At 39.3% G+C, this 26,840-nt stretch overlaps 1 protein-coding gene across 4 annotated transcripts in view; it reads left to right on the top strand.

The window, feature by feature from the left end:
* Positions 1–26,840, top strand: part of TGFBR3 (transforming growth factor beta receptor 3) — a 121,332-nt gene that overhangs the window by 83,773 nt on the left and 10,719 nt on the right. For 3 of the 4 annotated variants that reach the window (XM_037403759.1, XM_037403760.1, XM_037403761.1), the window contains exons 6-15: positions 4,879–5,047; positions 7,355–7,502; positions 12,186–12,375; positions 13,608–13,933; positions 14,601–14,750; positions 16,551–16,682; positions 16,943–17,110; positions 19,782–20,081; positions 20,895–21,015; positions 25,089–25,124. In XM_037403759.1, the coding sequence (XP_037259656.1) occupies positions 4,879–5,047; positions 7,355–7,502; positions 12,186–12,375; positions 13,608–13,933; positions 14,601–14,750; positions 16,551–16,682; positions 16,943–17,110; positions 19,782–20,081; positions 20,895–21,015; positions 25,089–25,124 (1,740 nt within the window). The remainder of the gene's footprint in view (positions 1–4,878; positions 5,048–7,354; positions 7,503–12,185; positions 12,376–13,607; positions 13,934–14,600; positions 14,751–16,550; positions 16,683–16,942; positions 17,111–19,781; positions 20,082–20,894; positions 21,016–25,088; positions 25,125–26,840) is intronic. The other variant, XM_037403762.1, reaches the window with a different exon arrangement.

Genomic DNA, 26,840 nt, shown 5'->3' with positions numbered 1-26,840 from the left:
GTTCAGGTTCATTCTCTGGAAAATGTGTAATTACTAAAAGGAACTTTGCAGGGAAAACAGACTTTCCTCTGTTGTGCAGGGTGATTGGGGGCAAAATTTCCTTTTTTGCAGGTATGGGATGTTTCAAGATGTTGGTGTTCTTTACCTAACAGCCTGCAATTCACTGTGTTTCTTTCCTTCTGTAAAGATGTCATCAAAGTTCAGGCTAAAGCAACTATCCAGGTTTAGTCGGCTAAACCAAAAGCAGCAAGAACAAAGGCTGCTAAAAGTGAACTGGAACTGATCTATGGTGCAGCTAATGGTCCAGGTATTTTGAAACTAGTTGTTGTCTCACAAGAAGTTCAGTGATGGGAAAAGTAGAAATCAATAAAACACTTTATCAACATCGAATAAGTACTGGTGGGCTCAGCACTTACTAGCACCAGCAGCCTAATTTAGTAGTACTTCAGCAATATTTTTAGAGAAACTCCTGCATAGCTGAACTAGTTGGCTACAAAAAAAACATCCCAAAACGTTCTGTGGAGAAAACATTCTTTTCTAACCACCTGTATCTGATCATTTGATTTCCTGGAGCATGAGGCTTGCCCCCCAAAACCGGAATATGCCTTGTTGGTTTTATCCAAATCCTGCCAAATTTGTACAGGATTCCCCTGTGTGATTTTTGTTCTGCTTGGCACCAGTCTTGGATTTTAATGCCAGAAAATCATTCAGAAATATATTTATTAGCTTATTAAAGTGCTCTTGGAACATATACATGGGAGTAGGGGTCTCTGCGTTGCAGAGATGAACATTGAATTAGATATGTCAAAAACCAGATAAAATTTTGGTTGTTGATTCGCATGTCTCCAGTCAAACTAGGCTGCTAAATAGGAGAGCTTTGCATCATCTTTAGAACGTGTTAAAATGCAATTTAATTAGAAGTACGCAAAATGCAGCTTGGCAGGCAACCAAAATAGACAGTTTTTGAGAAGGTTTCTACAAACTAGCTCAGCTGTAACGATATTTGATTTTGATTTAAATTCTTGGCAGAAGAATGAATATGTGGAATATGCATGTATGTGTGGGGGTTATGCATGTGTTCAGGGGTGGGGAGAGAGTCAGTTCTTTAACTGCAGCAGTCATGCAAGGAGTTCTATGGAAACCACGTGGGGCGTGGAGCTGGTCTGTTTCTCTGCAGAGCAAGCAGTGGAATCAATGGATTCCACAAACCACAGCATCTGTGATGGACATTTCAGGCTTTTCATACAAAACTCACACTCCTCAAGTGCTTTAGTCAGGTACCTTCAGCTGCCAGTCTGTGAATCACAGCTAGTGTTACTCATAATCTATAGGTGGTCGTATGAAGTAGTTCCTTGCTACGTGACCGATACAGAATTTAATAGCAGTATTCTTGTAATTGTCTACATTTCAGCTTTGCTCAAGTTAGACAAACCTAAAACTGAAAGATGTAACATTTTAGAAGTGGAGGCTGTAGCTGAATACAGCAAATAGAAAATGCAAGCCAGAGGACAAGAAGGGTGATCTTTCATAGAACAAAACTGCTTCTGATGCTCTGGGTCTCTGAAATCACTTTTGAAGCTGCGAATGAAAGGCAACTGAGCAAGCTAGTGAACTGGGTCAGGGCCAAGTGCATCTGAATCCTGTCGATTCAGAAGAGTGGCCGATCAAATACTGCAGGGATGGTGAACACAGCAAGAGCTTATAGGGGCCAGAATGAGAGTTTGGAGGAAGAGTGCACAAGAAGTGGAGTTGTTCTTGCTTTGATTTGTGTAGTGAAGGAGATGGCAAAATTATTGCCTTGATAATCACTGTCAGATTCTAGAAGGCGGGACTGCTCATGGTGAAAGTGATCTTAATGCATGTTTTTCAGCAGAAGTCAGTTTAATTCCTCATGCTTCAGTAAGATACTATTGTACAAGTCAGGAAGACTTATCAGTTAGCTAAATGTTATCTAATGCATACCGTACCGCCAATGTAAATCTAGGGCAGATGTGCTAGCCTGGAGGGAGCCTAATTTCAACACATTTCTTGGCTAAATAAGAAAAAAAATGATCAGCCATAACAATAACTAGACTGGAAAACATACAATCTGTTTAAAGATGGTAACACTGTGCTCCTGTCCTGGCAGAAGCTGAAGCTTCAGTCCTGACTCTGAATTTGTAGCCTGCACACACTAGTGCACGTATCCTGCACGCTGTGCTTCCTTGGTTCAGTACTTGCAGGTGGTTGTATTGTGTCAGGCTTTAGCTGTGTGTCCTGCTGGGGGGCGAGTAGCACCAAGAGTTTCCACGCTCCCTCCAGAGACTGCTGCAGCCCCTTCCCTGCTCTCCTTTATACCCTGTCAGTCAAGGTTCTGATCTCCATCGTACTAAGGGGTAGTAAACAGCAAAATACACACAAAAAAGTGCCACCATCAGAGTGGCTGAGGAAAATCCCAAATGCCTCACTTTATCACCTGCTCAGACTTTGGAAGGTAAGCTCTGCTTGAATGGGATTTTTATTGCTGAATCAAACTGCTGCTGCCCAGGGTGCCTGTCTTGGAGAGTGAGCCCTCATTAATGATGCTCGTTTTGACAAAAACCTTCTGATTTTAAGCTGGAATACTCAACTTTTCTCCAGTTTAGCTATGAACCTGTGGATGACACCTATTTTGTGCAGAATAGAGCAGATGGTATCTGTCCTCATCTGTAAAATGGAGGTTCTGCCCACAGAAACTACAGATCCCAGTGTGCAATCCTTCATCTTCATCCGAGCCTCCTGGCACATACGGAGGTGAAGGCGGCTGCTGGCAGCCCACAGCTCCACCGGGTGCCTTCTGGTGCGCGGGGCCCCACCGCACCTGGGCATGCTGGCTGGAGACCCGCTGCCGAGGGTGTTGCAAGCCTCGTGCCTCATTCCGAATTGGGAGTCTGGGGAGATTAGACAGGCACAGGGTCCATAAACTGACTGTTTGCTGGCTGGTTTAGTAAGGGTTTTAATTGATTGCAGACACCTGCAGTCCCTTTCCAAAGTAAGCAGACAGCCCTGAAACTAAAAAACAAAAGCATGGTCAGCAAAGGAAGATGAAATGGATCTCCTTTTCTGTTGCAGCCCAGGTCTTGGTAATTGGTACAAACGAGAGTAAATACATTTTGGTGAAGCGGAGAAGTAAATGTGTACAACAAGTAGCCAGTGACAGAGTTAAAACGTGCTTCAGAGGAAAGCGTGCTGTTGAGCAGGGGCCCAGGCTGGGGAGCCTCCATGCTGGTGGCAGCAAGAGCAGCCGTTCTTGAGAGTTCCAGCGACGTTTAATGGCAGTGCCAGGAGTGGGAACCAAGTTCTTTGCAATGGCAAATGGTAGCACATGTGGTAATTATCCGCTAACTACTCGGAGGCTGTTCTTTTATGGCTTGAATCGTGTTGTATGGCAGCTGAGAAGCAAATAGCTGGCATCTCTGTGTGTATATGTTTATACATATGTAAAATCAAGCTCAGTGTAGACCATTTGGGATCATTTTCCATTCTGTGCTGTTGTGGGAGGAGCTGGCAGAACTGCAGCTGCATTCGAGGCTAATCTGGCAGGGCATGTCCCAGATGTTAGAGGAGTGCTTTGCTTGGGCAGTGTGAACAGTTGCAGCCTCATGCAGCTTTCCTAGATTCTGTAGGGAAGACAGCAAGGTTAATATTCAAAGGCTACTTTGTGTAAGATCCGGAGAAGAAACTCCCCTAAATATTTCTGCAGTGGCTGGGGTCACAGGAGTCTCTGGTCTCCCTGCAGGGTTGTGTACCACACACAAATGCACTTCAGGGGTGACATTTCAGCTCTCATTTAAGGAGCAAATGCTAACAGTGGTCTCAGCTCAGCTTGCTCAGCTTTTAGGAGTTCATCTACAGTTTTGCATGCATAATGCATTATATTTGACTTTTTATCTTGCTACTGACCTTAACAGGAAAGCCTTCTTTGTAAAGCAAAGGTCAAAGAGCCAGCCATTTGGAATTATATTCTTGCAGCACTTTGTGTCTTTGAACATGATGCTTAGTCCTTCTGTGTATTATGACAATTTGTATGTAAAGCTGTCTCAGAAATACAAAGTATTCCTGTTTTTCAATGGAAATACTGCTGCTTGGGGTACAACAATGCAGACTGCATGAAAGCTTCATACTAAGTGACTGCTTTTTATGTTTTGCATTGCACGGTAATTAATGTTTGTGATCAGCTAGGCAGTTAAAACCAAAAGAGAGGTTGAATATCTACTCTAGAATTTCTTCATTTCAGTTATGAATATTATGGTCAGACTTCCTTAATATCAACAACTGATTTCATCCTTTCTTGCTGTATTCAATTTTCCATGCACAACTGCAGTATTTCTAGACTCTGACTGCACAATACATAGGAAAATATATTGAGTAAGGAAACGGAAAATACTTTCTGTGATCTTTTAAATATGGTAAGTTTATAATAACAAGAATAAAACATTTTCTAAAGAGAGAAGGAATTGATTGCAAAAGTTTCTAGAAGTTAATTTCAAAAGAATTATTTTTTTAAAGGTGCAAGGAACAAATTAAATATGTTTTATTCATTTTGAAAAATGCTCATGTTTTGTTTCTGTATTGTGTTCAGATTTCTCTCTGTAGAGATTTTTGTTAAATATTTAAATCCATAAATAGAAACTATTCAGTTTATATTAGACACGTGTCATGTCAGAACAGTGTTCTCCTTTTCAGTATTATGTTTATTTGTCATAAGTGCTTATGGTAGGTAATAAATACACCTTTTAGCCTAAAGACCTATGTCATAAAACATAGTGCTGCGCTGATGTAGATGCAGTACATACATGCATGTAAGCTGATACCTGGTGTGTAAAGGTGCATATGCTTTCTTTTTTTTTCCTACTCCAGACCAAGTTTTTCCTCCCTTGTGCAACATAGAAAAGAATTTTCTCTCTCTAAATTACCTTGCGGGATACCTACAACCAAAAACAGCAGAGGGATGCCTTATGTCTAACTTAGTCCAAGAAAGAGAAGTTCATATCATTGAATTAATCACTCCAAATTCCAATCCATACAGGTAAAGTATCATCTAAATAGACTAAATCTGTTTGAAGTCACAGCTAAAGATTTCATCTGTCTATTGAAAATCAACTGAAAGCAGCCATTTCATCCTTACAAGAAGAGCCTGGACCTTAGTACTTTTCCTTAGATAGAAATTAGTTCTTCAGTATGTAAGGATTTTGCATCTTCACGATCCCAGGATTTTTTTGGACAAGTCTGCAAAGCACAGTTTTTATGGACTGTATCTTGTCCCCCTTCTTACTCAATCAAATATTTCTAAGAATAAGGTGAATAAGGGATACTGAGTAAGGGCAGCACCTGACAGGCAGGGTTTAAGGTGAGACCACTGTATGAGGAGGTGAGAGAGAGGTTAAAAGTAATCTTGTCCTGTCACAGGTAGGGATGACTGACAGCAAGGCCCAGGGCTGTGGCTCCCAAACAGTGGTTGCAAGTGACCTGCAGTCCATGGTAATTGTTCCACACTTGGTCTGCAGAATCATAACTATTTTCTGTCAAGTTTCCACTTGAGTTTAAGGGGTAGTTTATGACAATTGCAAGACATGTTAAGAGTTGACAGTGGTCCCCTGACCAAAAAAGTTTATAACTGGTGGTTAGGGAAAATTACTTAACTCTCTGTACACATTATGAGGATTATTGAAATTGTCAAAGGTACCTTTGGGTGGTAAGACATTTAAAACAGTCATTCTTTGCTGGTCTCTCCTAGTTCTTAATGCAAGCGCATGAATGGGGTTTGCTTCAGATAGTCATACGTGGAAAAGCTCTTCTTAAGTGCTGAGTGTAGTTGCTAGAACAGAAAATTGCTATGAAACTTAGATGGTTTTCCCTTCTGCAAGAAGAAAAGTACAATTTCATCAGAGAAAAGGTAGAATTAAAATCCTGTCTGCATACTGCAGACACCAGATGTCCAGCATTGTCCAATTGTGCTTCTCGTGCCGTTGCATCTAAGCACATCCCCACCCCTAAGGAGGAAATCACACAGAGACATACAAGTGGGAGGAGGGGTCTTTGCAAGAAGGCTAATTATTTCATTGCAAGGTGGTGAACTGAGCCTGAGGATATTCTTGCATAGCAACCTTGGGATAGTAAGAAGGTGCCAAGATGTAGTTGAAGTGTTGTAGGTGAGCACAAACGATCTGCCTCTGTGTGGCATGAGTTGTTCTTTAGTATCAACATCACTGTATGTCCCTTGCAGAGTTAGCAATGACAGCCCTGTCTCCAAGCCCTCTAGGCTTTTGGCTTTGGCTGATAGTATGATAGGCATTTGTTTTTCAAATGATAACACTGCAAAATGTTTAGATGTTTTGTTTCTAAAAGTAAAAAAAGCAATGAGTTTAATTCCTCTTGCTTCATTCTTAGTTTTATATATTATCCACAGCTATCTTTACAAAGTTTATATCCACAAAGAAACATACAGAAGCTGAACTGCAGGAGGTGAAACAAAGGTCCCAAGATACACTAAGTCTCACTGCACAGTATTAGTTGAAACCTGTTTCTGGGGGTTGAGCACGTTCTTGTGACATATGGCCCCATAAGACAATCTGGAAGTAAAGATTTTTCTGTTGAATTAGTATTTTGCATGACGAGAGGTTATTGATGGGTACAGACCCATTTGCTCTACTTATTTTACTGAGCTCTTGAAAATCTGGATAGTATTCATCTATTTTCCAGCAAGCAGTAGGCTGGACATCTGTTTTCTTTTCTTTTTAAAGTAAGTATATATCCAGAAGTATTGGAAACTGAATACATGGCTTGATTCCTCAGCACACACAAGATCCTAAGCAAAGTAATTTCCACAATTTAACTGCCTGGGCAGAGACACTCCCCAATGTGCATGTAGTATTTGTGCATATTTTTTTTTTTTGGTATTAACCTGCTTAATTTGTCTTTTTGCTTTTTTTAAGGTATTATTTTGAGCCTTAATACAGTTACAGCCAGAGGAAACTCAAACAGCTATTTTTAGGCTCTGTCGCAGTGAAATAAGAAAACAATATTTACTTTATAAAGCAAACTGCTACTTGTATAACTAACCTGTTCTAAATAGTAGCTGAAATGAGTAGCACACTTCTTGTAAACAAGACACAAAAATATTATTTGTCTAAAAGTATTTGTTTTTATTGTTATGCAAAATCATTTAAGCATATGTGGAATAACAATCTGTTTTGCACATGTTGTGTTGCCTGGGATAATCTCCAGCATTTTAATCAGCTGGCCAGACAGTGGAAACATGATGGATTGGAAGAAGGTTGATAGCTGAAAATTTCTGGCATTCTGGTCTAACTTTCTCTCTATTTTCCACACACAGTGCTTTCCAGGTGGATATAATTGTTGACATTAAACCATCTCAACCTGGCGCCAAACTTGTCAGAGACGTCGTTCTTATCCTCAAGTGTAAAAAGTCTGTCAATTGGGTTATCAAGTCGCATGATGTCCAGGGAAGGCTGGAAGTAATTGTAAGTTAAGGCACCTTCTATTTTTTGAGAGGTATCATACTGCAACAGTATAGAATCCATTTAAATGTGATAGAGTGCTAGACTATATTGATTGCTGAACATTTTATCTATTAGCTGCTTTTTTAAATTATTCTGCATTTCAAAGAGTAAATACAGAAACTATGTAGTTTTTTCTCCTTAACATTTAATATATGGGCTATTAAACTGAGCAGCACATCACAGAAGCCAGGTGGTCAGTGCAGTGATTTAGGGTCTATGTCTTTTCAACTTCTGTTGAAGTACCCTAAACACAGAGCTGGATGTTCACCTCCTTTTTGCTGTTACTTTGGTGAGTGGATCTACAGGTTCATCTCAGAAGTTGGACAGATGCCTGTGAGTGCAGAATGGATAATCCTAGATAGACAGCACACACCCACATCCCTTCAGAAGTGGAAACTTTTTTACTCCTTCCATGTGTGGTTATGGTAGTCTCTAGCCCTCTTCCCTGCCAGTACTTCTGGCCCCAGCAAGTGTTTGGTCAAATTGACCTCACCTCTCCTCAGACCGCAAATAATAAGTTTTAAACCCAGGATCTCTAAAGCTAAACTTCCAAAACCATACTTGTGTATAATTGGAGGTTCTGATTCAGAATGAGTTTTGGTACAGGCTTTGTTGCTCAACACCATTTCTACTAAGAAAATTTGGTTTTCCCTTGCTCTGAAATAAATAAATGAAATTAGACTCATCTTGCAGCCAATAAACATGTGGCCTATTTCTGTCTTAAGTGATCACTTAGAAGTGCGTCGTACAGTGGATGTTTGCGCTGGACCAGCCAGTGGCCTCCTGATTAGCAGTTTTGCAGTAACTCAGATAAACTCCAGCTATCTCTGTTTGTAAGAATTTTACTTTGCTTAGTAGCTTTTGCCTTTTAGCGTGTGCAAGGGCAACTCTGACAAGATCCAAAGGCTGTTTCATCTAAATCTTCTAAGAGGACAGATTGGTAGGCAGGATTTCATGCTAGATTTTGAGAGTGAGGAAAATAAAAGGAAATAAATTGTGGTGTTGCTCAGAAAATTAAATGGAAAAATTATCTAGGGTGGACGATGAAATTCCCTTTTGATCCCTGGCACATCTTTATTTTACGGACAGGAAAGGATGTTCTGGTCATCCTGTTGATCCTAAATAATCAGCCCTTAAAAGAGAAGGGTCAAGGTTAGTTGCTCAGGATTGCCACACTTGTAAGCAGAAGGGCAAAAAGCAATGCTTGACTTGAAAGTTTCGTTCTGGGTTATTACATAAAACTCACCACGGTATAAGTTGGCCTATATGGATCTACTTTCACAGGATAGAGAATTGTGCATTTGTTCATTTCATGCTTAGAGATAGCCAAAGTACCATCTTTCACATCTATGAAGCTACCTCTTTATGGATGATGAATTTTCAGGGAGAGGAATTCTAGAGGATTTGAAAATGTCTGAAGTGCTGCACTTGCGTATAGAAAAGAAAGGCTGCTATTCTTTTTTAAGTTCTTTATTAATTATTGAAAGTATAAGTAGAAAGTGTAACTGAAAATTCTTTCTGTGATGAGTGGCAGAAGGTAACATTTTATTTAGATTAACAAGAAGGGAATGTAATACCATATATAGAAATATCAGTATATAAAAGACTTTGTATATTTATGTTAGGATTTGTGAGTAACTGTTAGCTGTACTGCTTCATTTATATGGATGCTTCATTTTTTGAATGTGTGTTTGTTCCCCTTTATTTAGAGGGGGATATGGGAGAGAATTGAACATCCCCGTCATTAAAAAACCTGTATCTCCAGCATTTAGGATCTGTTCCTATCTGTATTAAGCCGAAGGCCTTTCCAAGGCCAAATTTAGACAATGCATAAAAACATTACTAAACAATTAGGTAATGTTTCACAATGTTCTTTTTATTAGTTGAAGCAGTTCCATGCACTTCAATTTTCCTAACTTCTTGCCCTCAGTACGAATCAGAATTGTGCTGAGGGGATTGGCAAACCAAGAGGGAAAGGTTAGTGCTAAGCTGCCTCAGACCCAGGGCTGTGAGTTATTAAGGTCTAAGTTCATAGACAAAAAATGAAAAAGACTTTTTGGGTCATCTAATAATCTCCCAGCTTGCTGTGTTTCTTGAAACTCTGAAAAAGGACAGACACAAAACAAAGTAAAATGGGAATAGTGTAGGTAAAGTAATTGCACATAACGTGAGTGCAGTGCTTTCCTCCCAGGCTGTGTTTAGCTCACGTTTGCAGTCTGTCCTTACGTAGCCCCTGAGCAGTGCTTGTTGACGATCTGCTGTTCACATTGCGTCCTTTGGATTCGGTGTCTTTTTACAAAGCTGTGAGTTGCACGGCAGACCAAAAAGTGAAATTGCAGAAAGGAAGAAAGTGTGTTGAGGGGTGAAATGTGCAGAACAACCCTGTGAGGGTTTCAGAAGCTTGGAGGGCCTGTTCTTTACTTGAGAACAACTGCCCGCCAGCTTCTGAAATGGTTCTGAGTAGGTGGCTCTGATTGCCTCGTTTCCTACACTGCATGCAAAGGTGTTGGCAGCGCAGGCAAGCGAAGCAAGGTAGGTCTGTTCCTGCAAAAACTTGTGCCCAGTTTTGTTTCATTCAGGCAACGCAGGACTGGACTGGACATTTACAGGTTCGATGTGGAGTGGAGAGGTATAAACAAACCATGGAAATGGTCAGGTGCCAGCTAGGACAGTAACTTTCTGAGATAAATATTTGTTCAGCTGTCTCCTCATGACAAAAAAAAAAAAAAAGGAAAACAGAGAGGGAGTTCCAGCAAAGTTGGAGTAGCATAGTAATTCCAACCAGTCAAACGTGTGTGGTAATATGAAAATGTGGGATAAATAATGTCCAGATTTTATCTGTTGAAAGATAAAATATTATTTGATCTAAAACACTAGTAAGACACTAAAATTAGGATACTTATTGTTTCCTTTTTTGTTTCTTATCTTCAGTGGCCATTGCTGGTCACTGATGACTGTACTGATGGCAGTATCCTCAAACCAGACACTCCGCACCTAAAATTCCCATTAACTTCAGCTGTGAAGCTGTGCATGTTTAAAGGATGCGGAGCTGGGTCATTAGGAAGAAATGAGGGAGAGCACTAAAGATAAACTATGCCATTCCATCAGGCCTCTCCACAAGCTTTGCTCACTTATCTGTTCAAAAGCTCTGGTTTTGAGGTCAGGTAGAGAAGCTCTGTGATGCTGGGTATCAGGTCCATACAGTCACTCTCTAAAAGCAATCTGGGCAAAAGAGATCAGTGTAGTCAATCTTTTGGTGTTCTGGAGTGAAAGAGAATTAAGATTTGTCCACATTGAGGCAAACTAATGGGGATTTTTTTATTATTTTTTTTTAAAAGCAGACTATATGAATGATAAGGTAATCAGGAATTGAAAGTGTTTGCTCTAGAGCATTCAATAGTATCTGCATATAGAAAGCATAATCACATTGCAGAAATCACTGAAAAATGTGTCGTCATGCCTTCCCTGCTGTGTGTATATTCAACTTGTTCTGTAGTCATTGATGTAATTGCTGTAGTGATAATACTAATGTGGTGAATGTGAAAATAAATATGTGTATTTGGCTTTGTGTGAATATATGTTTAAGTTTAAGATGCCAAGCACTTAAAAGCAAGTTAAAGTGTAATACCAATGAATGAATATTTTTCTATTTCTATTTTCTAACTGCCCCTCTAACAGCTAGAGATGTGTCTTATATGCTTTCGACTTGCCCTTTTGGACAAAAAAATCTGGAATTTTGCAAAACATTTCCAGTAAAGCAAAAGCTATGTGACTCGTCTGTATTCCATGGTCAACTTTGATGAGCCATTATTTATTATTTATATATTTGTTTTAATTTATTGATTTTATTATATTAATATTATATTATTATATTAATAATAAAACTAAGAGGTTGGCAAGTGCATTTATGAGTTTGCTGTATTGATATATTTGCATAAAACTTATATTGTTAAATTTTATTTATGTGCAGAAAGTGTATGTTGTCTTTTAAGTAGTTTGGGCTTGCATAAAACATGCATGCTTTCACTTTACAGCTCTATTAAGCATTTAACTCAGTCCTGTTGAACATACTTAACATTTTGCAGGAGGCACATAACATTTCTAGTACGAAGTTCATTCAGAGAGGCACAGGCTATCCTTGGTGCTAGCTGACTTTAAAGCATTAGCTGGTATCAGCTCTACATCATGAGCATGCGATGTTTTGCCTTTTTCAGTAATGATCATTTAAACAAAGGTTTTCCGATATGTAGCCTAAATAATGCTCTAATCAAAAAAATGAAGGAGACATCTGAAAAAAATCATTTGGCATCCTGAGTTCACCTCACCACTGAAGTAATTTCAACTCAGTTTTGAAGAAAACATGTTGTTATACAAATGGCTGTAAACATGTCTTTGTCTCGTTTAGGGATTAACAGCTTCTGACTACCTTGATTTATTGTACTTCAGGCAGGGCTGGGAAGAAGGGGGGCTTTTCTCCGTGTGCGCAGCAGTTCTGTGCCTAAGATGACAGAGTTTGGTTTATTTCCCAGGTGTTCTCGGTTCGCTGTTATTTAATAGAGTAAAATAGATTAAAAAACATCAGTGCCACTATTCCATTTAAAGTATCCTTAAATGGTAAATTATAAACCAAGTTTTTCTTTGCAGACATCAAACAGTATTGGTTTTGGAAAGGAAACAGAACGATCCATGACCATGAGTAAATCAGTAATACCTGATATTCCCTCATCACATGAGAGTTTGATCAAGTGGGCTTATGAGCATAACTATAGTCCAGTTACTTCCTACACAAAAGCCCCTGTTGCTAACAGATTTCATCTTCAACTTGAAGATACAGGTAAGCTTGGAGATGGACTTTTAGCATATAGAAAAAATATATCTTGTATTTCCAGAAATATGATGATTTGAAAGGTGCCTTCTCAGTTTTGAAGCTTTTTTGTTGGGGATTAGACTACTTTCGTGGCTCATAAACAGAAATGCTGGTAATATCTATGAATGCTGGCTGGAAAAAAAAACACCTCTGTGGCTTTTTGATGAAGGAAGTCTAGACAAATTGTTATTTCCTGAAAAAATGTTGGTGGGATTAAATGGTTATAGTTTATCCAACTCACAAGCAGTTACAGCTGACCATATTCAGTGTTCACTGGAGTGGACTTCAGCAACTCGATATCTTGTTAGTTAATAAACCCAGCTTGGATTTTTTTTTTTTTTTCCCTCAAAAAAAATGAGCATAATGTTTCCTTGAGACAAATAAACTTTTAAATTGTTTACAGACAAAACTGGCTTACCAAAAAAAGTCTGGGCAAACAGAATAAATACAGCTGTTAAAAAAATGCATTTAGTCAAAGTTATTGTTGATGTAAAGATATCTGGGTCCATTGAAGCTACTGGAGCTGCATATGCTTTTTCACTAATTCTGAATTTCAACCACTAAAAATACTGTTTAACTGTTTTGATAAAGCTTATGTTCACGTTAATTTTATCACTTCCACTCATGGATTACACCTGCGTGGGCCAGATGTTGAGATTTCTGTCCCAAGCAGCCATGCATATAAGCCAGGAGATAGTTAATGTTCTCATTTACTCGGTATAAAGTTAACTCTTGTTTAACTTCACTCTGGTTGTGTAAGTAGTTCCACAACAGTGGAGTGACTGAATTTGTGATGAGGCAGGTAATGGAAGAATTTCACCCAATTAGTTACACTTAGCCTATTTCAACTGCACTAAAATAGTGTATTTGCCAAATGTTATGTTTCTTTTATCTCTGTGGTTGCCTTTTGCATATAATAGGCCCTCTCTTCAAAGTTTATTTTCAGTTCTTAGTGAGGTACATTTCTGACAGGGACTAAATATAAAAAGATAGATGCCTCAGTAACAACTAAACCCTTAGTGGGGGAATTGTGGCTAATTACATGGAAAGTATAAAAATGCTGCTTTGGATGTCCTTCAGAAGCTTCCTTTCTGGATAATACCTTTTTTTTGTATGAAAATTACTAGTTCTGCATACTTCTAGGAAAATATCTAATCTCCTAATGTGTTTTTTTTTTTTTTTTTTTTTTTTTTTTTTAGAAGAGATGAACGATGAAGAAGACCATTCCCTTCCTCCAGAGCTGACAGAATTGCTGGGTGCTAACCCACTGCCTGCCCCAAAGAATCCTGCATTAAGTGATGGACTGACTTTTCCTTTTCACATTAACAGAGGAAGACATGACACAGTGGGAGAAGGAATCTTCCCATCCAGGGATTCAGTGGATACTTTAATAAATCATGATTTTGAGCATTCCCTCTCAAAACATAAAGAACCTGAAGAGGTTCAGGGCAGTGCTGATGTGGCCCTGTCAATAAACTGTGATGACAAAGTCATGACAGTAGCTGTAGAAAAAGACTCTCTGCAGGTTGGTGTGATCTCTTATTCTCAAATTTGGGCAGGCTTTTCTGGGCAGAACATTTGTATTTTGATTAAATAATAAACATTCTAAGATACACTGCCATCACCACCCAACCCCCTAAAAAATAGTTTGGTAAGGAAATGATACTGTAGATATTCTTTGCTGTAATTCAGGGCCGTGTTTCTTCTTCCCAACAATCCAGTAGTTTGTAGAGGGATTTCTGATTAAAGCTATCCAGGGTTGGTTCTGTCAAAAAATTACTGTACTCAGCCATCAGTCTGATTTTTTTTAATCTCCAGAGTACAAAGAGGCTGGTTTTGATATCTGTGAGAGACCTGAATAGATCTGTCTTTACCATCTACCAGCTGACAGGTTGCTTGTGTCCATTTGCTGGAAAAGAGCCTGATACAGACAGCATTTTTAGCTCATTTCAGACCAAACAGAGTCAGCATTATCAATCAGCAGAGTAATAATGAACCTGTTGTTTTCTTTGTTCCATGTTACATTTATTCCCTGTTGCGTATAACATCATTTTGAGAGTGACCTTCCCTGGATGTCAGTACAATGAACTTCCCTTCTTCCTCCCAGCAGCCACGAGCAGTATTCTGAGCAGCACTTTAAGCAAGAGCCTAACAATTGTGTTTCAGCCACTTACAAAGTGCCTTTGTTTCAGGCCAGCGGCTACACAAGGACAGAACTCTCGCTGCTGGATCACTCTTGCAAAGCCAGGATGAATGGTACCCATTTCATTTTGGAGTCTTTGCTGAACAAATGTGGGACTCGGACAGCATATATCTTGAACAAGATTGTTTATTTTAACTCTGTGAGTATTTTACGAAGAGGAGCTGCTTTCTGCACTGCGCATCATAGTGGTACAAGGAAGCCATTGTAGTTAGCTTTCGTCTTAGCAAAAAGGAGGCGTCCTGATCTTTTCCTGTCGAGCTCAAACCTAGTTGCAGCCACAGTCCCTGTATTCAAGGAGGTATGAAGACTGCACATGCAGTGTGCTTCTGTGGTCAGATAGTATCCCCAAGGAAAAAGGAGGAGATGGAGTTAAGTACTTTTACAAAACTGTATGACTGCACTTTCGGGACCATCAAGTACCAGTCTCAGAGAAGTTGCACCAGCTTTCCTTAGTAGCTTTGATGTACCCATACATAAGAAGCACTACATAGCTGTAAGGAGGAATAGGAATGAAGTTTTGTGATTGCACAAAGCAAAACCAGTTAATTCATATGCTGAATTATTTTAAGTGAATTCTTTTCTTCCAAAATTACGTGTGTAAAAGGCTTTCAAAATGTGTGGAAAAGACATTATCTGTGCATGCTTCTCTTATAATTGGATTTCTATTTGCTATCAGTTGATGTACGTGATGAAGGGACTCTTGAGTACTTGCATATGAGTGATGATGCTAAGGAGCCCAGTTAGGTTCTGAGTGACTGCTTCCAGACTGGCTTAGTTTATGAGCTTGAGTACAGCGCAGCTAATCTGGGTTGGAAATTAATAACACGTTTTTCTTGCTGAGCTTTCCAGTATGTAGAAGTAACCTTGGCAAATGATGGAAAGCCTTTGGTCCAACCCAAACACAGCTAAGGCAATCTGATCTGACCTTGCCTGGCTAAAACTGTTCTGTACTGGCAATTCTGTAGCACCTAACTCTAATTCAGAAACAGTCCCAAACCAGGACTGTGGATAGAAACATCTCCAAACTACAGAATAGCACGTGTCTGCAGTTAAATACTGTCACTGTCCCTGTATTCTATTATGGCCCAAACTAAAATGGATATTTTCCTCGTTTCTCCATTTTGTCTTTTAATAATCTTGGCTACATCCTTAACTCCAAGTCATGTATGGTATCTTTTGGAATTTTGGAGCATTTCTCCTAAAAAATAAACACCATGCAGTGGAGCCTCAGAGAATGTCTCTATCACTTCTTAGCAGTTGCTGTGTGTCCAGAAAAACAAAGACAAAGTCCTGGAAGGGAGGGGACTAGCTGAGGAGCTGCAGGGCATACAGAAGCAGAGTACAGAACACTGGAAAACAAAACCAGGATTTTTCAGGGGAAGAAATGGTGAAGTGTGCAAAGGAGGGGGGAAAAGGCGGGGATGAAATCCAGCAGAAATTCAGAGAAAAACAAGGAAGGAAAAGATGAAGAAAGGAACATGATGCTTTTGGGTGTACATGTCTGAAAACATTATGCAAATGACAGAAGAGAAAATCCTTTAATGACCCTAAACACTTTCAGTGATTTTCCATGAATGCATTAAGGGAAACTGTAAGTTGCAAAAAAATCAGTTTAGAAAGGCATTTCTTTTTTCAGTGTTGGTTATAGAAATACCAGAAATAGAATGGAAATGCTAGGCTGCTCTTTCAGACACCAGCACCCAGACTGGTGTCTTTGCTGGCTCTGAATTCTGGAAAAAAACTTAAGGGGTGTTCTCTAAATATAACTTGCCTATCTTACATGCTCAGCACAAGGCTGTTTAAGATGTGCTTTCACCATCTGCTTAGCTGGTGCACTTCTTTTGTCCTCACATTGTTCTGAAGAGAGAAGAAACTAAAGCCATGAAGAGAGAGTGCTCAGTTATCACCTAATTTTATGCATTTGCAACCTTTTGTACAGATTGTCATTCAACTGTCATCACCAGCTGAAAGCAGCGGTTTTGATGATGACGACATGGAATCAGGTGATAATGGTTTTCCAGGGGATGCTGATGAGGGAGATGTTACTTTCTCCAGCTGGCCTGAAATAGCGGTATGTTACTCTGGGGTTTGCACCTTGGCAATAGAGAAATGTCTATTGTAATAGGCACTTCACATAAATTACATTAATTGTATAGCAATTAATTTGTCTTTTTAACACATTTCTTCTCACTTCCATTTCTTGTGACCCTGCTGAAGATTTGCACTAAGTAGGTGTAATGTGGGTGGGCCTGTATTGTACACTCCAAATTTGTCCTCATCCCGCTACTGCTCCTGACTCAGGATGTTATTGTATTGTTTTTTTCATTTCAGTTTAATTGCACGCTGCACCAGCCAGAGGATGACAGAGGCATTTTCTGGCCTCCTGAACCACACATCACCAATGTGACCTTCAACATGGAGCTGTACAAAACAGATCTGTTCCTTGCTCCCACCCAAGGACTCTTCTCCGTTGCTGAGAACGGGCCAGTATATGTAGAGGTAACAAACTGAAAAAGACTTTCCAAGTAACAAACATTTTGCAAGGCTGTGCAGCTGAGCCAGATCTGGTCTTAGCAGTTGAAATGTCTTATGCAGTTGCTTTAGGCAGGTAGGGAGGTACTTTGGTGGCTGCAGAGAACAGACACTGTAGGGTAAGAAGCAGCCAATGTTTTGGGTCAAAACCAAAGGATTCCTGCAAAATGCATGAATGTAACTGCGAGGTAAATCGGTTATTCTTGCCAAATCTGCTTTTCTTTGCAGAACTTAAAGGTGGTTTCTGAGCTCTTGTTCTGAACTGATGTTTCCTGATGGAGATTTCAGGGTTCAGTTTATTGGGTAATATGGCTGAACCTCATCTGGAAGGTGTAAACGTGCAAAAAATGATAAGTGTCTGTCTTCCATATGCTAGTGTTCTTGGGTTACAAAGTTAGTACAGAATCTGACCTCTCTCCAGTCCACTTACAAACACCAGTTACAATCCTTTTTAATGCTATCATGTCAGTTCTAACAGCTTTAGATAAATAAGACCAGCAAAGTCAACAGCCAGATACCCTTGACTTCAGTTGTATTTTGGACCTGGTATTACTTCCATGTGTTGCTAAGTTGCCTGTGAAATCTGGGGGAATTTCAGACCAGTACAGTCTGTATTTATAAAGGTAGACACATGAACAGAATTTTGCATTTTTCAAATAATGGTAAGCATTAATAAATGTAACATTGGCAGTGAAGCAGTATCACCAGTTTATAGATCAGTAAATCACCAGAGGAGACCAGGAAAATGAGTATGTTGACTGAAGCAGTGCTGTGCCATGTGTCTCTTGCACAAGTTAGTTTTTTGTGAGCCCACGTTGCACGTGATAAGCATCGTGGCCCATTTGACATTCGTGCAGTTCTCTTCATTGTTTCAGTGTGTTGTGCCTCCTCCTCATTCTCTACCCAGTGAAAAGTACTTAAGACAGTTACAGCAAAAAAAAAGTATGTCACACTCAGTTAAGAATATGCTTACAAAAGGCATGTTATTTTTTTCATTTGGATAAAACCAGCTGCTTCCTTCAGTGATCTGGGATGAATCCCCTTGGCTCCAAGCCCTTTGAATTTGTCTGGTTCTGGAGCTGTTTATTCAGACAGACGTTCTGATTTCTTCATCACCTGTCCTGGCAGAAGCTGGTTTTTTTGTTTCTCCTTGCACAGTGGAAAATCTGTATCGGTATTGAACTTCTGTGACTCCATTTTTAGCTGACAGATTATTTCTTTTTGCTTGTTTGTTTCTGTTTTGCTTTTTTTATTAACAAATATATTTTGGGTTTTGCTCAATAAATTGCTTAGGTCATAATCTGTAAGAACTTTATATATCCCTTTTCCTTTTCTGCTACAAATATTTTTTGTATTTGAATTTTTTGGCCTTTTTTTCTTTGTTTTCTATTGTCAATTTCTTACCATATTTTGGTCTCATCTTCCTCCAGTCGTTCTCTTCTTTCCTTGAGATATCATTCATCCTTTTGTTTACCTGCCGGTGTTTCATGATACTGTAGTATGCCTGTTCTCCTTGCCATAATCTGTTTTTTTTAACTAGTTTAGACTATCAGCTCGTTTACCTGTCAGTATCTGCGGCTTGACTTTCATTCATCAGTCTTTATTTCTGTTCTTTTTAGAAGACGGTCTTTCTTGCTTAGATGCTTCAGCACATCCCTTCATCTCTAATTTGATTGCTGCTCACTTAAGGGAGGCAAAAAATGCAAAATATCTGTATTTGTACAACTCATAGCATCTGAAAATTTCTGTACAGATTGCAGGAAAATTTGGTAGGCTGTTCCTTAAATATACATGCAGCAGCATATACGGATTAGGTACATGTATAATGCACATGAAGGAGAACGAAATTTTCTTGTGGAACTCTTCATCAGGCAGTATTAACAGTTAGGCACAACACTTCTGTTGTTTATTAAGAGCAACATGCTTCATTTGTTACAAATTCCATTTTTTTTTTTTCCTAATTACTCTGTAGCATTTGTTGTCTGCATTCCAGCTGAACAACATCAGTGCCCTGGAAGTTTGCAGTCTTAATTATTTTTCATAAAATATTATGAATTTCAGACTTACAGTAAACTAAAAGGATCATTTCTTAAGAAATCATGGCTTTTTAGGAGGCTTCCCTACCCCCCAGTCCAGGAATGCCACCCACACATCAGACCGTGACCTCCTCTCTGCCTCTGCATTCCTCTCCTGGCTGGGGGTGGGTTCTCTGTTGTGGCTGTTGCTTTTACCTTTTTTCTTTTTCATTAAAGTTTTAAACAGATACAAAGACAGGGAATTAGTAATTTACTTCCCTATGGCTCTGTTGCAGTCTGTGTGTCTGAGGGAAGCAGCGCCATCTCAGGTGGCAGTCACAGTCATTCACGGCGTGTCTGATACGGGCTGGGTTTTTCATCTGCTTTCTGAAAGATAAGGGATTGTATTTGTGCACGGTTATACTATTAAACAGCCGCTGGTTTTGAAACCACAGATTTTCTGTCTCCCTGTTTGACAGTCTACACTTAACATTTAGCCTTCAAAATGCATCAGATTGGAAGTGGCACTGGAAAAGTGCTTAAAAAATTGTTGAAAATGTTAATGAAATGTGAACTAAAAATGTCATTTCTGAGATCTTACTGTCTCTTTCTTTTTGATGCAGGTGTCTGTGACTAAAGCTGACAGATCCTTGGGCTTTGCCATTCAAACATGCTTTGTTTCCCCGTTTTCAAATCCAGATAGAATGTCTGACTACACCATTATAGAAAACATTTGTCCTAAAGATGAATCTGTTAAATTCTACAGCATTGAGAAGGTGAACTTTCCAATACCATATGCACAAAAGGACAAAAAAAGATTTAGCTTTGTGTTTAAACCTATGTTCAACATCTCACTGCTCTTTCTTCACTGTGAGCTGACTTTGTGTACAAATAAAGACAAAGATACTCAAGGACTGCCAAAGGTCAGTAATTTATGAAAGTCTAAACTTCTGATTTAGGTGAAAATAAGGTATATTTTCACCTGAACTTTGAAGAGAATAAATGGTTTTCTGTGGAATTGATGTAATGAACATGCTATCTCTAGGCTCAAGGTTTTAATAGATAAGTGTTACGATGATGTGCATTTTGACTGTATAATCTACAGTTTGTGTTTAAATTTCATCAGGTGGTTATATGGGATAAATAGAAACTGCTTTTTATTATGCAAATGGTTCAGATTTATCTTTGATATCCATATCACATCTATATCCAAAGTGCAAACAATGTTAGCTTTAATTTCCAAAGACATGCATAGTATCAGATAATATTGCAGTCTGATTGTTACGAAAGAGAATGGCCAAATTTTGCTTTATAAATAATGGAAATGGCTGTAAGTTAAAGAATGTGTTCTAAGAATTTGGAATTTATTTTTACTTTTGCATTTATGTACAAACCCCTTAAAATGTTGTTGTTGCTTTTTTAAGATACTTTGTCATTGTTGATCAACACATGTTGGTGGCTACAGTTTTGGCTACCAGATTTTTAAAAACCATTTAAATACAATAGTAACACTTTATAAAGGTTAGAGAATCCTTAATGCAGGCAAAGGTTGCATCCTGAAGCACAGCGACGGATTGCATTTCCGAGTAGATTACCTGGGGATTGTTTGGAGGTTCTCTTCTGTTTCTGGTAAAGAATATAGATAAAACTGATAATGAGGCAACTGTGTAGCTGGTACAGCTGTCCTGGCAGACAGGCAACTATCCGACCTTACACACTGCCTTTTCCACTTGCAGTGTATTTCTCCTGATGAAGCTTGCACCTCTCTCAATGTGGATATGATCTTGGCTATGATGCACAACAAGAAAACCTTCACCAAGCCCCTTGTTGTAGTAACACATGAAGGAAAAGCAGAAGGTAGGAAAAATAGCTTTATTCAACAACTCAAGCTCAATGTATTATATTGTGTAGCATACAGCCACTTGAAATGGAGGACTCCAAGTACGTGGTATTGTATAATCTTGTGGTGATACTGTGTTTGTAAGATGTTGTTTGTTTAGACATTTCCCTGGCAGCAATCATCATGGCAGTTCATTACCTGTTTTTAACTGTCTTCATTGATCTCTGGACATGTGGTTTTGCCAGGCATTGAGAAAGGGATACCATACTACACAAAAATACGGGTTTCAGAAGTGTGAATATAGCAGTAGCTCTTGCAGCAACTTCTTGTTGCCCAGAGATCAAAGGCAGTGCTCTGCTCCCTGCTGTATCATTTCTTTATTGCAGTTGTAAATATGTATTTAAGAATAACAACAATGGAATTACAAGTATTGAGGGCAGTAAAGCCTGATAAGTTTGTAAAGCAAAGGGATGGCCACTGGAGAGAGACTCATTAGACTGTTAAACTATTAAGAGCAAAGTATGAGCTACACAAAAGTATTTTAGTTCCACTTTGGTGGGGCTTATTTGATTATGTAGTCTTTATGGAAAAAAACATGAGTGTGGCTAGTAACTGGTTGAAGGAGTTGGAAAGGTTGAAGAGCACTGTGAGATAACGCCAAACAGCATGATGGGACTATACTTGAGCTTAAGAATATGCCCTGTGAGTGATGGGAAATAGGAACTGTTTTCAAAGCTTCATTTAATTTGAAAGTTTTTCTTAGTGAATCCCTCTGACAACAGCATCAGTCATTTTTTTATGCATCCATAGCAGAAAATGCATGTGCATTATCTTTTCTTTTTCTGTTAGCATGGGAGTTCAGTCAGAAGCTTCAGAGGCTTCATGTGCACGTCAAAATTTTCCAATTGTGTCCAAAGGCTGTTTGACCTTTGGAATGCTTTTTGAGGAGTGTCAAAAGGATTGGGATCAGAAGTCCTTTAACCTCTGTTGTACACTGCATGCTTTTTAGTCTCCGAACAATTTGAAGTATCATACAGCATTGCCAGGGGACATATGCAACAACTGTGTCTATTTAACTCTGCAAGTCAGCTCATGGTTAGGTTTTGGGTTTTTTTACAAATTTATTAATACTAATCAAGTCTGCTATGAATTAAAGGCAAGTATTTCAGCTATCAGTGAGGTAAATTAAAAGTGCTTTGGGCCTGATTCTGCACTCTTTCTTTTTGCAAATTTCTGATTATTTTTTTTTTGTGGTGGTTATTCGATTGGGTATGAGTAAATCCTACAACTAAGTTCAGCTTTCAATAAACAGACTTGTACTCTGAGCTCTTGCCCTTCCGATGTGTGGAGCATTGTGCGCAGCTCCCGTCTCGCACTGCACTCAGAATGTTGTCTTTGTCAGAGGCACAAGGTCTTAGTGTGCAAAGATGAGCTAAATTTATAAAGATTAGTTACAAGACAACAGTGTGATAGAGTATCTTGTTGCATTGTGGGTGATTTAGTCTAATTGTGGGATGTTTGGTGGAAGTCTCCGCAGCATATCACAGCTTTCAGACATGATACAAAGTGGCACATTAACAACGTGGCTTTGTTGGTATGTGGCTGTTCTGCAGTGAATCAAGCAACTCCGTTCTAAAAGCCAAATGCTGTTGTTGGCCAATATGCGAACGTAAGATTTGGAGAAGAAATTATATCGCATTACTGAACAGGAGAATTTACATCTCAGGGGTGGTGTTCTTCAGTTTCTTTCATGTGAACAGGCCAGCTTTCATTGTTGTAAACCATACTATGTGAGTTACTACCATCGGATCTGCTTCTCCAAGCCAAATGTAGAAGTAATGTGCTTGACACTTCAAAAGTCAGAGCAAACTGATCATTGCACAGTTGTTGTCTTTTTTCTTCAGACATAAGCTTATGACTGTCATTGACTGTAGTAGAAATCACAACTGTATATCTAAATGAGAATAACTTTCTCCCCTCCTAATTTTGTTAGTTATTTACAAGCTCAGTTGCTTACAGTATTGCAGTAGATCCCAATGGAAGTGTCTAAAACCTGACTCCATGCTACGTTCTTTCCCTTTGCATGCCTGCATTTCACACACATGCTTTCCTCCACTTCAACAAAGAGCATATGGATGGTCATTTAGGTGCCAGGAAATAAAGGTTCTGCTCTTAAAATGAGGTACCAATGTAATTGTTCAGGTTGTGGAGTCTTTAGATTACTCTTTCTACAGCAAAAGGAGACAGGTCATAGAAAGGAGATCATGTGAGCAGCTAACAAGTGCCTCTGTCCTACAAAGATATAGAAAATCATGATGATTTCTAAAGGCTGGCTGCTGATGTTTCTAAATTGGATGTTTTTCCTGGGCCTTGAGGATTCCTACTGCTTCAGTGTTGCTCTGAGGAAACCACATTAAAATACATGTAAGAACTGGATGACTGGGGGGAGCTGATAATGGGCTACACAGCCTATCATTAATTAGCAGACTTTATATTCCCTAGGTAGGGAAGCCAATGACAGAACAAGCATGAAAAATTCATTCTCCCCTCAACTGAGAAGGCTTTTTCTTGGCACTTGGGATATGCTAGTGGAGTGTTTGGACAATCTGATAGTGCCCTTACCCATGTTTGTACTGTTCAGTGTTCCTTGGTTTCTGTCCAGCCCTCCTCACAAATCAGTTACGCTTTTGCTGTTCCGTGTGCTTGATGACTTTCCAGCTTGTTTGGGCATGCACACACACCCACCCCCACCCCCTTCTATGTTCTCACCTGTTTCCTGTTACTGTTCCACCTGTTTCCTACCGTCCTGTCAGGAGTGATCTGAAAGAGACACTAGTGTGTTAAAGCAAGTGACAATAATGCAGCTCAAAAATAGAATGCTTTTTTGGATATTGTAGATGCGTGCGTCTCAGAGCCTAATGATCTTATAGGATATGGCTGGCAGTTTAGTGCTGCCATTTGGGTTTTAGAAGTTAGAAGCATATTCTTGGTTTAAGAATGCTTTAAATAAATAAGTATACTTTTTCAGTATTTTTGAGCTGCTGTGTTTATGTGGCAATGAACCTTTTCTTTTAGTTGCTAAAGATACAAAACCAAGTATTGGGATGGGACACTGTCTTATCAAATCCCTTTACAACTGTTGCACTGAACACACAGAGATGCCAGAATTTGAATGAGATCCCTAGGTTACTGGGCAATCCAGAATCAAATTGCAGCTAATCAAACAGGTTCTTGGGTCTGAAGCCAAAATCTCTGGCTCTTCTGCTTGAGGTGGCATTCTTGGAGAAAGATAAGAGAAGGCGGTTAAGCAAAAGAAGGGAAAATTCTTCGTTTTTTAACATATGTTTACTTGTCTCTTTCTGTTACATGCTGATAATGATGCTGATATTTGATGTTGTTGCCAAGAATAATAGCTTTGATATAATAGCTATGATATCATAGCTATGATCTTTTATTGCTGATATATAATTAACAAACAAAACAAAACAAAAAAAACCCACTCAACTTCCAAGACAGAATACCAAACAGGACTGAGGAAAATGTGTAAATCAACACATATTCATGCAATTTGGACAAAGCAGTGTGTATCATGCCCTAATACTGACTTTTCTTTAGAGGTAATAGCAGTGAAATTTTAACTTTTTTGGGGGGGAGGGGTGTGATTTAGCATGCTGGTATCTCATGTTTGTGATTAATGAGTAGTCAGATGAATGTAATCACCTTAAAACAGCCTTTGCAGTCTGTGCTCTTTAAGAGCTCCGCATAGGGATAACCAGTTACTGTGAATCCGACCTGATAACATCTGGGTGGGAAAGGTTGCAGTGTACTTGCCAGCAACATATATGATGCATGAACTATACTGTAGATATGTTCCCCTGAGGAATGATCAATATACAAATAGGATTTTTCCGAGCTGAGCAAAGTTACTGAATTCAGGCTTGTTTTCCTGAAGTTCCCAGTTTGAAAAAATTGCAATTAATATCTTTCTGTCAGATCAGATACTGAAGGTTGCTTGCATAGTTTGTAGGCTTTATGTGGAACTCTGATTAATGGTTTGTGGTTTTGGTTGTGTTTTTTTTTTTTAAATTAGATCCTTCCTTTCCAAAGCCAAATGTGAGACAGCAACGTAAGTAACTCTTCAACCAATCTCTTTTAAGCCTTACACTATTGTCTAGAAAGTATTAGATCAATGAGGAAAATTATCTTCAAGCTTTCAGAGTGTGTGTGTGTATGTGTGTTAAATTCTGGGACAGAACAAATTCTGACTCTACTGCTGATTGAGAGATTCCCATCAGCATTTAGAGGGATGGGCTGTGACCTTTCGTGTATGTGAAAATCAAACTTAGGAAGGCACCACTGAGAGCCTGTCTTAGCAAGTTCATTTGCTGATGTGTGTATGTTATTTCCCTCTTCTTTGCTGAGGCCACTGCTTCCCAGTACCAGGGTTTCAACAGCAATGGCATCTTTTGGAGCTCCTGTGTCCTACTCCAAGCCTCACTCCTACCCTGCACTGCAGCTGACCATGTCCCCAGTTACTCTGGCACCAGCAGTTATAGGTCATGCTGTAGATGAGATCGCTTGATATGGATTAATTTATTTGTTCTTTCTGTTGTCTGGGTGTAGTGAATTAACCAGGATCAATTACTGACCCAGGAAGGGAAGAAAATGAGAGAAACGGCACTAGAAGACAATAATAAACAGGAGAGTGAAGGTGATCTTTAGCCAAAACCAGGAACGAATGGAGAAAAGGGAAGATTAGAAGAGGAAGTGCAAAGAACACTTTTTCCTCTGTTCCTGTCCTTATGTCTTTGGGACTAAATTTACTCAAAATAGGAAGGGGAATGAGAAATTGCTCCTGCCACTTCAGCCTCCATGTGACTTTCACCTCTCCATTAAATTTCCTCCGAAGAGGAGAGAATACTGACTGCTGGTGCCTTGTGGAAAAAACAGCTGTGTTTAGGAGAGTCTTTTCTGTTCACATTTAAAATGACCAGATGTGGCCAAAGGAGTAAAAAATAGTCTTATAGAAGAAATGGGAGAAAAGTCTTCTAAGTAATTAACTGTCAGGTGTTACATGTGCAGACTTGGTCGCAGACACCCAGAAATGCATCCTGAAGGCCCTTGCCAACAGGACCTGCTGGAGAAGACGTTTGTCAAAAGGGGAAGAGGGGAATGGCCCCAATGATCTCAGGAGCTGCTGGGCTGGAGGATGTCTGTAGGGACATCTGTTGGATGCAGGAACGTGTAAAGTGAGGGTGTTGTTTGTGTTTTGAGAACTGAAATTCCACTGAAGGATACTACTGAGAAGATCCAGTCAGCTCATTTCCTGGCCAGCTTAGTCAATAAAATATTATTCACTGGCCTAAGCCATTTTGTGTACTGGGAAACATTGAAAATACTGAAACCAGAAATCAATTCTGTGAGAAGAAATTTCCCCAAGTGATTGCTAAAAGAGTGATAATTTTAAAAAAAATAAATAGATAATTTCTAATCACCAAAAAGAAAACCACAAAAGCTGAAAGTTTCTGTTTGGATGGTTAACATTGGGGGGGCGACACATCCAGGAAACCAGATGCTGTTACCCTTGAAATGGTACTGCAGAAGGGCCTCTCCCCTAGAAAGTGATTTGTGTGTGTGTGTGTTTCTATTTTTGTGTTCTGGAATTAATTTCAGTTATTGAAAGCATTGCCAAATGTGAAAAACAATTGTTTCTATTTATGTTTTCGCTGACTTTTTGCTGGCATCTCTTCCCTCTTAACAGCAGTTCCGTTCTCCACCTAGATTTCAGACTGGACTTGCAGGAGATGTAGGGGAAAGTTTGCTTGAATGTTAGGGCATTTAA

This window comes from Falco rusticolus, chromosome 11 (genome assembly GCF_015220075.1).
Source record: "Falco rusticolus isolate bFalRus1 chromosome 11, bFalRus1.pri, whole genome shotgun sequence".
NCBI lineage: Eukaryota > Metazoa > Chordata > Aves > Falconiformes > Falconidae > Falco > Falco rusticolus.
The sequence above is the reverse complement of the archived record's forward strand: the minus strand, read 5'-3'. Positions and strand labels throughout refer to the sequence as shown.